Below are 15893 nucleotides of genomic sequence, written 5' to 3'. Positions count from 1 at the left end.
AAGCTCCAAGGGATGCTAAGAAACACTGCCTCCTATCTCTCCTTCTTCCTCTAACAAGATCCGGCCACCAACAACTCCTAGAGATGAGATGCCACCGGTCACCAAGGAAAAAGAATAGGGGAAGAAGAGGGTCGGCCACCACCAAGGAAGAGAGGAGAGGAATAATAGATGTGTTATCTCATGGGGCAACCCCTCTCTCTCTTTTATAATCCTTGGTCATGGCAAATAAGGAAAGTTTTAAACATAATTAAAACTTCCTTATTTTCCTTGCCAATGACTAAAAAAGAAAATTTAATTAAAACTTCCTTTTAATCTTTCAATGGTCGGCCACATCATGTGCACTAAACAAGACAAGTTTTAAACATAAAATTAAAACCTCCTTATTGTTCCTGAAAATTTTTAAAATAAAAATTTCTCTTTTAAATTTCCTTCATGGTTGGTTATAAAAGGAAACTTTTATAAATTAAAATCTCTCTTTTAAAACATGTGGATGATTACAATTAAGGAAAGTTTTCTCCAAAAATTAAAATCTTCCTTTTAACTACAAATAAGGAAAGATATCAAACCTTTCTCTTAATCCTTTGTAGAAACTATAAAAGGAAAGATTTAATTTTTAAAACTCTCTTTTAAAATCATGGCTTGCATATAAGGAAAGTTTTTAAAAATAAACTCCCTTTTATTTTTTATGTGGTCGGCCACCTAAGCTTGGGCTCCAAGTTAGGCCGGCCACATCTTAATCCCATCCAAGGCTTGGTTTGGTTGACCCTTGCTTGGGCTCCAAACTTGGCTTGGTTGGCCACCTAAGGATGGGTAAGAAGGTGGGCTTTAGGTGGATATAAGACTTTATAATTAAAAGGCTACAATAGGGACCGAGAGGAGGAATTGATTTTAGTCTCCCGATGAACTTGAGCTTCCCGTGTTCGCCCCGAACACTCAACTCGAGTTCATCAATAATAACACATACCACTAAAGAGTTATTATTGAACTACCGCACCAATCCCATATTATTATATGGGCTCCTTCTTATCATGTGTGTTAATCTTCCTGTGTTTAAGATATCAAATGTCCACTAATTAAATGAGTTACTGACAACTCACTTAATTAATATCTAGCTCCAAGAGTAGTACCACTCAACCTTATTGTTATGTCGGACTAAGTCCACCTGTAGGGTTTACATGACAATCCTTATGAGGTCCTCAAGGGGACATCATCAACCTAGATTACTAGGACACAGTTTCCTTCTATAAACAACAACACACACTATAAATAATATCATTTCCCAACTTATCAACCCTTATGATTTAACGAGCTAAATCTCACCCATTGATAAGTCAAAGAAATAAATACTAAGTATATGTGCTTGTTGTTATATCGGGATTAAGAGTACACACTTCCATAATAACTGAGGTATTGTTCTTTTGTATAGTCAGTATAAAAAGATACTACCTCAAATGGTCTTGCTCAATATACTCATAGTGTACTAATGTAATTTATTAGTCAAGATAAACTAAGACCTAATTATATTACAACCACTCCAATGGTTTATCACATTCCATATATCTTGGTTGTGAGCAACTGTTTATAATTTATAAGGAACTGATAACATGATCTTATGTGTGTCTCCTCACACCATGTTATCTACAATATAAATTAAATGGACAACTACACTTAGCATAAATGTAGACATTTGACCAATGTGATTCTTATTTCTAAATAAATATTTATACAAAAAACTAGGCTTTTAGTATACATTCCAACAATCTCCCACTTATACTAAAAGACTATGCTGCCATATACCCTACCATACATCTGATTCCTCACCCCTCAACATGCCCATCAAAAGCTCTTGCCTTAAAGGCATTAGTGAGAGGATCTTCTAGGTTATCATCTGATGCAATCTAGGCGACAACAACTTTTTCTCGTTTATACGATGTCTCTTATTAGGTGGTACTTGCGCTCAATGTGTTTATTTGCCTTATAGACTCATGGTTTCTTCGAGTTTACTACTGCACCACTATTATCACAATAAATTGTAATAATTTTTTGGCAAACCAAAAATTATATTTAAGTCCATCATGAAGTTTCTGAGTCATATAACTTCTATGGCTGCCTCAGAGTTTGCCATTTTCTCAGCTTCCATAGTGGAGTCTGAAAAAGCACCAGTGCTTAACACTCCTCCATAGTTATGACTTCACTTCCTGAAGTAAACATAAAACCCCGAGGTTTACTTACTATTGTCCCTATCAGATTGGAAGTCTGAATCCGTGTATCCCACAGGAAGCAAAGCATCTGCCTTGTAAGCTAGCATATAATTTCTAGTCCCTCTTAGGTACTTTAATATATGCTTTACGGCAGTCCAGCGTCCGGGTCCTGGATTGCTTTGATATCTACTAACTATGCCCATGGCAAAACAGATATCCTGTCTCGTGCATAATATAGCATACATTAGGCTCCCTACAGCTGAAGCATAAGGAACTGCTTTCATTTCTTCTATCTCATTTGATGTCTTCGGAGATATCTCTTTAGATAAAGATACTCCATGCCCAAAAGGTAGAAAAACCTTTCATGGAGTCTTGCATGCTAAAACGAGCTAGGATAGTATCGATATATGAAGCCTGGGATAAGCACAACATTCTTTTCTTGCGATCCCTTATTACTTTGATTCCAAGAATATGTTCAGATTCTTCCAAGTCCTTCATATCAAATTTCTTGGACAACCATACCCTTACTTCCGATAACACCTTGATATTGTTTTCAACTAACAAAATGTCATCTATATATAGTACAAGAAATATCACCACATTTCCGTCACTCTTCTTGTATACACAAGACTCATCCGGACACTGAATAAATCCATAAGACTGGATCACTTCATTAAATCGGATGTTCCAAGATCTCGAAGCTTACTTTAGTCCATAGATAAACCGATTGAGCTTACATACAAGATGCTCTTTGCCCTTCGCATTAAATCCCTATGGTTGCTTCATATGGATATTTTCTTCAAGACTTCCATTAAGAAAAGTTGTCTTGACATCCATTTGCCAAATCTCATAATCCATATGAGCGGCAATAGATAAAAGAATCCGGATAGACTTAAGCATGGCTACCGACGAAAAGGTTTCCTCATAATCGATTCCCTCTTTCTGAGTATACCTTTTTGCAACAAGCCTTGCTTTGATAGTTTCCACCTTTCTGTCTGTCTCTCTTTTTCTTTTATAGACCCATTTACATCCAATGATTTTTACACCATTTGGTGGTTCTACAAGCTCCCAGACTTGATTAGAATACATAGATTATATTTCAGAGTTCATTGTACTTTGACAAGATGCTGTATCTTTATCTTAGAGTGCTACATCATATGTCCAGGGATCAGGTTCATGTTCACCAAAGATCAAGTTCGAAGATTCTCCCAAAAACATAAATCTATCAGGTTGCCTAACAACCCTCCCACTACGACGAGACACTACTTGTAATTGTGTATCATTTGTGACACGTATAGTAGTTTCTTGTGGTATCTCATCTTATACCTGTTGGTTGCTACTCGAAATATCGTACTGGTTCCCCTGTACAAAAATTTTGTACAAGCCCCGAACCATTCCTAACAACCTATTGTGTTCTTTAGAAATTAAATTTGGAATCACAAACAGAACTTAACATTATTGATTTCAAATTCAACTTATCTGCTCTTAGAGGTTTAAACTTGGATCACAAACGATGCTTGACATTATTAATCCAAATCCACCCATGTTACAAAGTTGATTAAATATTTATTTCAGAAATCGGCTTCCAGGTTAAACTTGGATCACTAGGCCTTCTTGGGTATGGGATCATCCACCACTTCCTAGTCAAAGTCTTTCAACGAAATTCAATATTTAATCTCCTTATAGTAACCCTATGTTTAACCACTAAGAACAATCGAATCACAAGATCGAAAAAATAAAAGAAACACAAAATCGAATCATAAATTCGAAACCTAGAATTGTTAGCCTCTTGCGTTTGGTATTTCAAAATCCATATAAAGAAAACTAGTATGATGCGAAATAAGACAACTAGTTATACCTTTCTTTGTAGCTAGAGACCTCTTGATCTTCTATCGTATTCCTCTTCTTATCTCGGACGTCGTGTGGGCGACGATCTACCAGGATGAGAATCCACCCAAGCCTCCACTACAACAAAAACCTTCATAGACATCGATTTTCCACTGGTGTCTATTTCATTTTCGACCGATGTCTATGAAGCCGATGTTAAAAGTCTGTCATTTTAGACATCGGGTTAAAACCGGTGTAGTATCACTTAACGACACCGGTCTTCGAATCGGTTGTTAACCGGTGTAGTATCACTTAACGACACCGTTTCATCAGCGGTGTAAAACCGATGTAATATTGTATGTTAATAACACCAGTTTTGGCAGCGGTAAATGACCGATGTAATATTAGTTAATAACACCGATTTTGCAGCGGTAGAAAACCGATGTAATATGTATATTTTTTAACAGCACAAATTTGATTTCCGAAACAATGAAAAACCGATAATAACAAAAAAAAATGCACAAATATTCACAAATTATACAAATATTCTTCATTCAATAATATCCATAAAATACACAAATATTCACAAATTATATAAATAATCTTCTTACAACAATATCCATAAAATACCCAAACATTCTTTTTACATCAAAAGATAGCTAATAGATATCAAAATCAAGGTAGAACATTCTTTTAACACATCAAGGTAGAACCGCATTTCAAATGTAATCTAGCATGCATTCAGCCCACTCGAACCGCACTTCGTACTTGAGATTTGTAAACTGTAAAAACACATAAATCCACCATATGTCAAATAACTAAAACAAATGTGTACATGTATCAAATAAAATAGAATACTGAGTTTTAAAGGCTGTTGTGGAAGATAACGAATATAACATAGAATCTAAAACTTTCATATATGACACTTAGTATATACTGCTTAGAATATAACATAGATAATTTGCTCCTTCTAATTCAAGTGTACAGATCGATAAGAACCGACAGCATCATACAACAACTTACTAGGCATGATAATGGTTGAACAAAGAAATATGACTACACAACAAATCCAGTGAAGCATAGAAGAACAAAGCTACCTCTGATGAAGAGATATACTATTTATTGTACTACCTCTGATGCCATCTTGGTATCCTGAATATCCTGCACTAAGCCCCCTATTTTTTGTGATTTCTGCTACCAACCACAGCAGCAAGGAATGCGGCAAGAAGGCAGCTGCCTCCTTAGTTCAGCACCCAAAACAGCAAGTTAGAGCTTCCTTTTGGGTCCATTCAATCCTCTAGTAAGTATAAACTATTTTCCCTTTGGTTTATGGTAAACTTTACTTGTAGTTTTTATTCATTTGCTTCATGTAGGAGTAGATTCTAGTAAATTCCCACACATTTAATGTTTAATGATCGGCTAGGGATAAGATTAGGGATCAACATGATCATTTCCTCACTATGATTCAGTGTGTTTCTTTTTTGCGATTTCTATATAAATTCCATAAAATCATGGTTTAGTAAGTAATGAAGTCCTGTTAGGAGAAATTTTTCTTGCTAGTGAATTGATACAACGGTTACCATTGAGCTGGGTGATTTTTCATCTTTTTTTATTTAAGGCTGAATTTGGATTCAGAAAAGGGTTAATCAGATAGATTGATGTAACAAGTGCTAGATTTTATATACCATTACTTGTTAGACTCTATATAATATTGATAACATTTTTATACCATGATCTTGGTTGTTATCACATTGACAAACTGATTATTCTTGTAATATAAATTTTATGAAATTCAGTTGCATAAAATTATTTAAATGAATAGGTAATCAATGTCATATTATTGATAACTTGATGAATGGAGAACAAAATAAAAGTTGAAAATTAAATACAAGAAAATTTTCCCTATAGCCATGTGGTAGAGGTCAAGCTTGTAGCCTAAATAATGTAGTTAGGGGTCTCTATCTGATAATGTAGTTAGAGGTCCTCTATTGTCTTTAAAGACTCGCCTCAAAAAAATATATGGGAAAATGACTTTCCAAAACCTTCATTATAGATAAACAAATACCTTCATAATCCCATATATTGAGGAAGCCATCCTCAACAGCTCTTCTAAAAATTGATGCTTTGTCAAGAAACCACTGGAATAAAGTCAAAAGGACAGTAAGTTATAGCAACAGTTAATAGAAGTATTCCAATGCTAATAATATAGTAATATAGCATGCCTGAGCATAGAGAACAGCAGCCTTGTGACCATCAAGTTTGTGTATTGGTGCACCAACACCACCAGAAGTTAGGTTACGTTGATCAAACATATGCACAGACTTATCAACAAACCTGAGAAAAAATATGATCATAGATAAAGAAATGCTAAGGCTGCATATAATCACTGACTCACAAACTCAAGACATCATGTTTATAGGAGAAAGTAACAAAATACTGCCTAAGAACCAGTAGAGGTTATAGAATGGGAACAAATAAACATCAAGAATATACGTAGTCAAAATAAGATTTTGATTATGGGGGTTCCAGTCCACACAATGAAGGTCGGTAGTATGAGCTTTCTCGACCTTGCATCAAAGAGTATGTTATTAGAAAAAAAAAGTAAAATAGAATAAGATGAAACTAAAAAAGTGTCCATATATTATGACGTATAGACATAAATACTTCATTAAGATTTGTTTGTATCAACCTATGCAAATTCTTAAAGAGACAAGTAAGGACCTCTAGAAAGCACAAAAGGCTCAGTAAGACACAACTAGTGCAAATTCCACATTCAGTTAATGTTCTGTCAATATCTGAAATATGTAACCTTTTTATTAAGATGAACATCCATATGTATCCATGACATAATTGTCTTTTGACTATTGACTAACCAAATCTGGACAGGATCCATTAGCTCCCAACATAGGATGACTATTTGGTTGCAAGTCAACATCCTAGATAAGAACCTTAAAAAAAAAATATTAGTTGCATTGCAGCTTACCTTCTTCATAGCAACTCCGAACACAGAAATGCAAGAAAGCATTCCGTCCAAGACATTAATTTTCAATAGGCAAACAACAAATGATGCTGAAACAGGAGCAAGTTTCTCAATGGTTGGTTCTTTCCTAACAGCCTCTGATTCATTTTCAAGTTCCTCAACATCATCATCATCACCCATATCAAGACCATCATCCTCACTTTCACTTTCCTAAACACAGGAAAAAAGAGAGTACTTGTTATAAATAAAATAAACTTAAATATCTGATATAAAGAAACATGTAAGAAAAGAACTGACTCTCACATGTGAGAGTAAAGCAAATAGTAAATAAGCATAATCACTAGCAAGCAACAAAATTAGCTAATAGGAAGAGAAGATTTTTATTTAAACAGATAAACTCAGAAACTCAAAAAAGATTCTACTTATATTGACATAATAAATTTTCAAAAGAACAAAATGAAATAGGAAGAGAAGATTTTTATTTAAATAGATAACCTCATAAACTCAAAAAGATTCTACTTATATTGACATAATAAATTTTCAAAAGAACAAAATAAAAGATTCTTCCTTCATTCTTAAACCTCATAAATCTAAGCAACATGGAGGAGAAAGGTTTCCATCCCGGGCAAGGCAGCCACAATCTTTCGAAAGAGAGCCTGAAAAGATTGAGGAAGCAATTAGTAACCGCAGTCCTTGAAAAATCAGAAATATTCAGATAAATAAATAAGAAGCCATTGGATTTGATGGAAAAATTGATCCACAAACTTATTCTCAGCCATGAGAATAAAATATTGAAGCCCGAGTTAATAATAGTGTATATGTTAAGTCCATATAAATCCTATTCATTAGCTAACTTCCCTTGCTAGCCTTGTGAGACTAAATTAGCATGCCATTGTTAAGCATTTTGTCAGGAATTGAACAGAATTAGGCACGTAAAGATGACATATGTTGCTTTCAGTGCATCTGTCTAACAAGTATAACATCATTAGTTTAATGATCTTTGGGCCAAGTCATTGGTGCACCTAAAGGAGATGTTGGCAGTACAAGTATTTGTCTGTTTCAGCTGTGATCAGGCATATATGCATTGGTAATTTGAAAAGCATAAACATGAAGTGATTTTGAAGCATAATAGGTTCTTGTCATGGTATGATAGCTACCTTTATATTGAAGCCAGCTTTTGCGCTTGTTTTGATAAACATGACACCGAGCTCTTGCGCTTTACCTTCTCCTTCTTCTATGGAGACTTGCCTATTAATAACAATAAAAAGAACAATGCAATGAGTCAGTTCCCATCCTCAAGGACAGACTTGGAAAAAGAAGCTGACATGAGATGATAAGAAACATTTATAGTGACTGATGGTATTTTTGATGACTTGTTGGTGACCACTTTGCAGCATTAGTGCTGAATTCAAGCAGAGCTTATTCACTTGAGAGGGCAACACACTTGTAATATATAGGTATAATGGACAACCGACATTCATCCATGTGGGATTAATGAGTAAAACTCATTTCATCCTAAAATGACTAGTCACTCTATGAGGGATACACTTTCAATATAGAAGGTCATAGTGATCTATAAACTCAAGTAATAGAACATAATTACATGCTACTCAAGCAATTGACCAATTAAATGAATAAGATAAAAATTTGTCAATTGAAAATGAAAAAAAAATCATCAAGTTCTTTTTTAACCATTGGTGGGCTTACATTCTCTATATGAACTTCACCAACTTTCACAATCTCAATCCTCTACATATGCAAGAACTGAACAAGGAAGGAGAAACATGAGGTAACAATATTTGAATACTAGTAAGACCTTTCAGATTTAATTAAACATGCAACTTAGAGTTCCTGGTAATTGCTACAAGATGAATGGAATGATCGCATCACTTGGGCCTGCAAGTTCGAATCGAAAACTCAGAATTCAATCACATGGATATCCAGGATGCATCCATAAAGGAAACTGTAAGAGTAAGAAAACTATAACATCGAGTAAAACCAATTTGAAACTGATTTATCACGATCAACCTCCTAAATTACACTCAAAACATACTAACATAAAGAGTTGCACATTGTGCTTTTACCCAACCTGCTTCTAAGAAACCATGTTTTTATTGGTAACGGAAGCAAAGAAGCATGAAAGGTAAAATGCAACTTAAGAAGGTTATACAAATAAGAACCTGGTGAATGTAATCCACCTTGCAGCAGCACACTAATACTAGAGAAAGGGAAAAACCTCGATTAACTTTCACAAGGATTTCTGGCTTGCAAATTGTTAGTCAAGCTATTCTGTAGCAGCTAGGCCTTCTTTTTCTACTTTCATTTCGTGCAAACCAAATCCAACTACCATGCTAGTTCATCATTCTAGGTATCTACCATATAACTGGTTTATGTCGCAGAGATTGTGGACCAAACCGTCAAGAAAGCTCCTCTTCCGGATTATCCTGAGGGCATCTGATCATCTCGAGTATGTTCACAACTTCAACCATATCTGGCCTGGTAGATGGCACCTGAGAGGTGAAGTTCAATATAGTGATCTATATTTAGAGGAATAAAAAAAACATGAACTGTGTTATGTCTAAGAACAAATCGTGCAAGTAGACCGTCCAAACACATTCAAGGAGATTTCCACTTAATATGATTTCTACTAAGAATTGCTTGGTATGGTATTTCTCAGTATTGAGCAGAACATCATGTGCCCAAATGAGTATGACACCTGTGCACAGCATGCATGACCTACTATAACGCCCGAAAATTCTCGAAACTGCATTATAAATATTCTATGAGTTTTCTGGAATTTTTAGATATTTTTCCGGAATTTTCCGAGTAGCGAAAGCAGCAAAAATAATTAGAACCGCAAAATAGCTTAGGCGGGAATTGAACCCGAGACCTATGGTTTACGAATAATTCTAGTAACCAGTTGAACCCAGCAGGGCCGTGCTGAAAGGAAAGGGAAACATTTATATTTGAGTTTAAGTTGGGCCAAAATACCCACTTAATATAAATAGGGAATTAATTAGGTGAAGGGTTATTTTGGTTCGGCAACTTCTCCTCCTCCCAAACCCTCACCGCCGACCCTCTCCCTTCTCTCCTCTTTCTCTCTCGGCGCCAACCCTAGGGTTCCTTCCCTAGGGCCCCAAGGTCATCTTCCGGCGACAACTCCGGCACGAGGATGCTCTTCTTCGCGAGAGGAACGCATAGACGCGAGAAGATTGTCGAAGGGGTCGTCTCCACCGGAATTCTAGCGAATAGTATTGTAAGGAAATTAGCGTACGAGGTAAGAAACCCCTCACCTGCGGTATAAGTAGCTCCGTTTGGTTTTCTATGCATTAGTTTAGTTATATGCAGATTTTTCGGACACATAGGGTGTATTTAACCCTCCTCGCAGGTTTAGGGATTTAGTGAGTACCTTTAGATGGGCCGGACACATCTTTCCCCCTTCAGTTGGAGGTTTTAGATGTTGTCGGGTGCCTAGGGGTAGTCTCCCTAATAGAGGGGAGAGGTTAAGCACACTAGATGTTCGATTAAATGATTAGCTCAGTAAAATGCAACTTAGGTATTTGTAATAGCTCAGTAAATGCAATAGAAGCATCTAAAATAGTTTAGTTAGCCTTACTACAGCTTACAGGGGACTACGGTCCAATGGGTGGGCTCCCACAGTCGCCTCTAGGTTTAGATAACCTAGCTCTAAGTTCAGATAACCTAGAAATAGCAAAATAAGCAATTAGTAGTTATGTTCAGTATTTTATTTTCAGTGGCATTGTACAGGATTAGATATCCACTAGGCTGGGCTCCCATAGTCGGTCCTTAGGTTTAGATAACCTAGTAAACCTTACTAAATTCGGGATTTGCAACCCCGGGTCTAGTTAAGGATGCGCGCATAGCATGTACAGTTGCCGGGCCCACTAGCAGTATGATTATGTACTTTAATCTATTACATTATTAGTTTTTTTTCAAAACTCACAAAGATTATTTATGTTAGTTGAGTTTGAATTCAGCTCCAGCCTAGCTCAGTTTATGTTCAGATCAGTTTAGTTTTCTGTTGATACAAATGACAATTTATCATTAGCTTTATTGCCATGATCAGTTTACTTCTATGTGTTGTATGCCATGTCATGCTTAGCATATTCAGTATGTATTTTCAAATAGCATGTTTTAAAAACATATTGCATCGTATGCATGTTTTAGTGAGGTAGATGGTTTCTTACTAAGCTTAAAACTTACAGATACTATTTTCCCTTATACTGCAGATAAAGGTAAAGGGAAGATGGACTAGCAGAGGAAGCTGGAGGTCAATGCAGAGATGGTGTGTGTGGCAGGAATATGGAATAAAAGATCCTTAGGGGATCTAGCAAGCTTAAACAATTGAACCTTTAGTATTTCTATTTTCACGCACTTTTAATTGTTAAATGCTACGAACTAGTAAACCATGCTTTATATCCAGTTTAGAATGCTAGCTTTATGTCATTAGAATATATTTTATGGATTGTATAAGTGAAATGTGAGATTTTGGCACGAACAAGTCTTTGAAATCGAGTTTCGACTATCAGAACTCCGATCGATCCACGGATCAATCGAGAGGAGTAGTGCACTGATCGGTCGGTGGACCGATCCGAGAGTTTAAGGATCGGTCACCGACCGATCCAAATCGAACGGTGCGACAACTCAGCGATCGGTCGGTGCCGATCGGTGAGTTAACGATCGGATCTGGGCCGATCAGTGCACTCCTGGATCGGTCGGTGGACCGATCCAGCCGCATACAGCAGCGAGATGGCTTGCTGATCGGTCAGCCGACCGATCCAGAGTCTTCTTCCGTGCCAGTGTCAAGCTGGATCGATCACTGGATCGATCCGACAGCCCAATCGATCCATGAGTCGATTGAAATGCCTGATTACAGCTAGCAGGTCATCTAAGAGGCATAGATTACCTTCTCTAGCATGTGTACAACTCCTAGGTACACCTAGAATATTAAGTTCAGTTTACAGTAATTAGTTTAGTAAAAATTTTAATCAATCCAGATTTTCCGCAATAGTAATTTAGCACAGCATTACGTAACGATCGGCCTCGCAGCCTAGTCAGTAGGAGGCGGGTCGTTACACCTACACAAAGCATGTGATGAGTTGTAACTTCAGTACTATGATTTTTTTTTACCCCAATTGCATACTAAAGTTCACACAACACATTAACGCACGTGCAATGAATCTTGGAGAACAAGAACTTGTAGAGAGGAGTTTTCTTCTCAAGTAGAGTTTTTGGAATCTAGGGAGTGTTTTAGATGACGTTTTGTTTCTATTGTTCCAAGTGTAGACGTCTCTCAGAAGCATATCGTCGAACACCTTCTCCGCGTCGGCGATGCTGCCGCACTTGAAGTAGAGATTGATGAGCGAGTTGGTGGCGGCGACGTCCATGGGTAGATTCTTCTTGAAGACGAGAGCTTGGATCTGCCTTCCCTGGTCCAGCGCGCTGAGATTGGCGGAGAGCGAGAGCGCATTGGAAAGGGTGAACTCGTCGGGGTCGAGGGCGGAGGTCTGGAACTATTTGAAGAGGCGAAGAGCTTCCAGCGGGCGACCGTCGAGGGCGAGGCCGGAGATGATGGCGCTGAGGCAGCGAGGATCGCGGTGGGTGGCGTCGGAGACTGGGCATGCTTTGGTCGATTGAGCTGCTCGGGAAAGGGAAGTGACGGCGGCTCGAGAGGTGGGAACTTACACTGACGGCGGCTCGGGAAAGGGAAGTGCCAGCCTTAGGCTTCGCTTCTCTGGTCTCCTCCGTGACGAGATGTCGAGATCCTCGAAAAAAAGAAGATCGAAAACTTAGAATTTGATGAAGAGGGAGAGAGGAAAGAGGGCAGCGGTGAGGTTCCTGTAAACTTAGAATTTAGAAATAAAAGGTACGATTTGATCGTCTTGATCAGTGGAACTTAGTATCACCTTTCCCTCTAGTCATCTTCATCTTGCCTCCCTCCGTCGTTACTACTCTGAAACCCTAGAAAACAAGACCAACTCGTCACCTCTCCTTTCTCGTTCCTCTTCTTACCCAAAGAGAGGAGGTGGAGGAGATGCGTCGTGAGTCAATCCTGATCAGGAGAGGAAGAGGCGTCAATCTAAGAAGGGAAAGAGGAAGATGAAGCTGAGAGAGATGGTTGGACTGCCTGCGCGCGAGGAGGAAAGTGGTGGTGGCGTCATGACGGTATACGGTGAACGGCGCGATATAGGTTTAGGTTTAGAGGTAAGAGTGAAGTGTTGCAAATTTCGGCTAAGTATTGGTGGGAAAAATATATTATTTTATTTTATCATAGACACCGGGTTTTATAAACCGCTGTTAAAATTGATGTCTATTAATGAAAAAAAGACGCTCATAGACATCGGCTTAAAAAACCGATGTCTATGAGCGAAAATCTGGGCTTATAGACACCGGTTTTTGGAAAAATCGGTGTAAAATACTCAAAGACATCGGTTTTTGCTTAAAACTGTTGTTGTTCCACTGATGTCTATGCGGGTTTTTCTTGTAGTGCTCCTTCTTCTCCTTGCAAGTTTCGACCACCAACTATTCTTCAAGGGAAGCTTTCTTTCTCTTCGTCTTCTCCACAAGCAACCGACCACCAAGATAAAACAAGACCTCCAAGTGCCGCCGACCTCAACAAAAGGAGAAGAGAGAAAAAAGAGAGGAGAGGGCCGACCACCAAGGAACTAGAAGAGAGAAATAATAGATGTGTTATCCAAGGGGCAACCCCTCCCTCTCTTTAATAATCCTTAGTCATGACAAATAAGGAAAGTTTTGAACATAATTAAAACTTCCTTATTTTCTTTGCCAATGGCTAATAAGGAAAATTTAATTAAAATTTCCTCTTAATCCATCTTATGGTCGACCCCTACATGTCCTCCAAATAAGGAAAGTTTTAAACACAAAATTAAAACTTCCTTATTTGTTTCCGAAAATTTTTAAAATAAAAATTTCTCTTTTTTTAATTTCCTTCATGGTTGGTTATAAAAGGAAACTTTTATAAATTAAAATATCTCTTTTAAAACATGTGGATGGTTACAAAAAGGAAAGTTTTCTCCAAAATTAAAATCTTCCTTTTCAACTACAAATAAGGAAAGATATCAAATCTTTCTTTTAATCTTTTATAGAAAGCTATAAGAGGAAAGATTTAAATTTTAAACTCTCTTTTAAAACCATGGCTTCCACATAAGGAAAGATTTAAAAAATTAAAATCCCCTTTTAATTTATTGTGGTCGGCCACCTAAGCTTGGGGTCCAAGCTAGGGTCGGCCACCACTTGAACCCATCTAGTCTTGGTTTGGCCGACCCTAGCTTGGGCTCCAAGCTTGGCTTAGCCGACCACCTTAAAGTGGGTAAGAAGTTGGGTTTGGGTGTATATAAGACTTTATAAATAAGAGGCTACGACAGGGACCGAGAGGAGGAATTGGTTTTGGTCTCCCGATGAACTTGAGCTTCCCGTGTTAGCTCCGAACACCCAATTCGAGTTCATCAATAATAACTCATTCCACTAAAGAGTTATTATTGAACTACCGCATCAATCCCATATTACTATATGGGCTCCTTCTTATCATGAATGTATTAATCTCCCTGTGTTTAATATATCGAATGTCCACTAATTAAATGAGTTACTGACAACTCACTTAATTAGTATCTAACTCCAAGAGTAGTACCACTCAACCTTATTGTCATGTCAGACTTAAGTCCACCTGCAGGGTTTACATGACAATCCTTATGAGCTCCTCTTGGGGACATCATCAATATAGGGAGATTAACACACTCATGATAAGAAGGAGTCCATAATGTAATATGAGATTGGTGCGGTAGTTCAATAATAACTCTTTAGTGGTATGAGTTATTATTGAAGAACTTGAGTTGGGTGTTCGGGTAGAATAAAGGAAGCTTAAGCTCATCAGGAGGCCAAAACCAATTCCTCCTCTAGGTCCCTATTGTAGCCTCTATGTATAAAGCCTCGCATCCACCCAACTCATCCTTATGGCCGACGACATCCTTGCTTGGTGCCCAAGCAAGGGGCTGACCATCTCTTGCTTGGTGCCCAAGCAAGGGGACGACCAAGATAGGTTTAAAAGTGGGTTTTTAATTTTTTAAATCTTTCTTTTTGTAGCCATCTACAATATTTTAAAAGAGAGATTTTAAATTTTAAAAACTTTCCTTTTTTGAAGCCATCCACATGGTTTTAAAAGAGAGTTTTAAATATAAAAAATCTTTCCTTTTGTAGCCATCTACAATAGTTTAAAAGAGAGATTTTATTTTTGTTAAAACTTTCCTTTTTTGTAACCATGATTTAAAAGAGAGGTTTTAATTTTAAAAATCTTTCCTTTTTAAGCCATCTACAATGTTTAAAAGAGGGATTTTTAATTTTAAAACTTTTCTTTTGTAGCCATCCACAATAGGAAATTTAAAAGAGAGATTTTAATTGTTGTTAAAATCTTTCTTTTTTAGCCATTACCAAGGATTATAAAAGATGATAGATGGTGCCTTTTTATTGTGTTTGTGTGTGATTTGGACCCTTGGGCATGTTGAGGGCATTTTATGTGTGTGCATGATTGTAATTATTAAATACAGCAGGAGCTGTATTAGTTTTAGGATTTTACATTCTATTCAATCTAGATTATATGTACATTCCCTTGTGAAATATAGGATCAATAAATGTAAAATTTTATTTTTATCGCGGATCGTATCCTTGCGAGGCGTGGTGCTATTTGAGGACCAAAGGCGTAGCGGAAAAGGAAGCAAGATAGACACGATGACATGACCCATTGGCGGTGGCACACGGAGGACAACTATGGATGAAGCCATAATAGTTGGAATTTTTTTTCATATTTATTGCCTTTTATGATGTTTATATGTGTTGTGTGTGTGTGCATG

The 15893-nt window shown here is 37.3% G+C and overlaps 1 protein-coding gene across 4 annotated transcripts; it reads right to left on the bottom strand.

Annotated features, from left to right (window-relative positions):
- Nucleotides 1-6250: 6250 nt before the first annotated feature.
- Nucleotides 6251-12965, bottom strand: LOC121967351. 4 transcript variants are annotated; one of them, XR_006107730.1, is made up of 6 exons: nt 9385-9491; nt 8716-8904; nt 8166-8256; nt 7590-7664; nt 7012-7218; nt 6251-6362 (listed from the first exon to the last, which is right to left on the bottom strand). XR_006107730.1 is itself a non-coding variant. In XM_042517510.1 (6 exons), exons 1-4 carry the CDS (start codon nt 12955-12957, stop codon nt 7599-7601), a joined length of 639 nt encoding a protein of 212 aa, XP_042373444.1. In that variant the 5' UTR covers nt 12958-12965; the 3' UTR covers nt 6251-6362; nt 7012-7218; nt 7590-7598. The 4 variants fall into 4 exon arrangements, 2 of the variants coding, with proteins under 2 accessions (XP_042373444.1, XP_042373452.1); XR_006107732.1 differs by having other exon boundaries at nt 8825-8904; XM_042517510.1 differs by lacking the exons at nt 8716-8904; nt 9385-9491 and adding exons at nt 12335-12794; nt 12936-12965.
- Between the last annotated feature and the right edge of the window lie 2928 nt (nt 12966-15893).

Source organism: Zingiber officinale, chromosome 1B, assembly GCF_018446385.1.
Source record: "Zingiber officinale cultivar Zhangliang chromosome 1B, Zo_v1.1, whole genome shotgun sequence".
Lineage (NCBI taxonomy): Eukaryota > Viridiplantae > Streptophyta > Magnoliopsida > Zingiberales > Zingiberaceae > Zingiber > Zingiber officinale.
The sequence above is the reverse complement of the archived record's forward strand: the minus strand, read 5'-3'. Positions and strand labels throughout refer to the sequence as shown.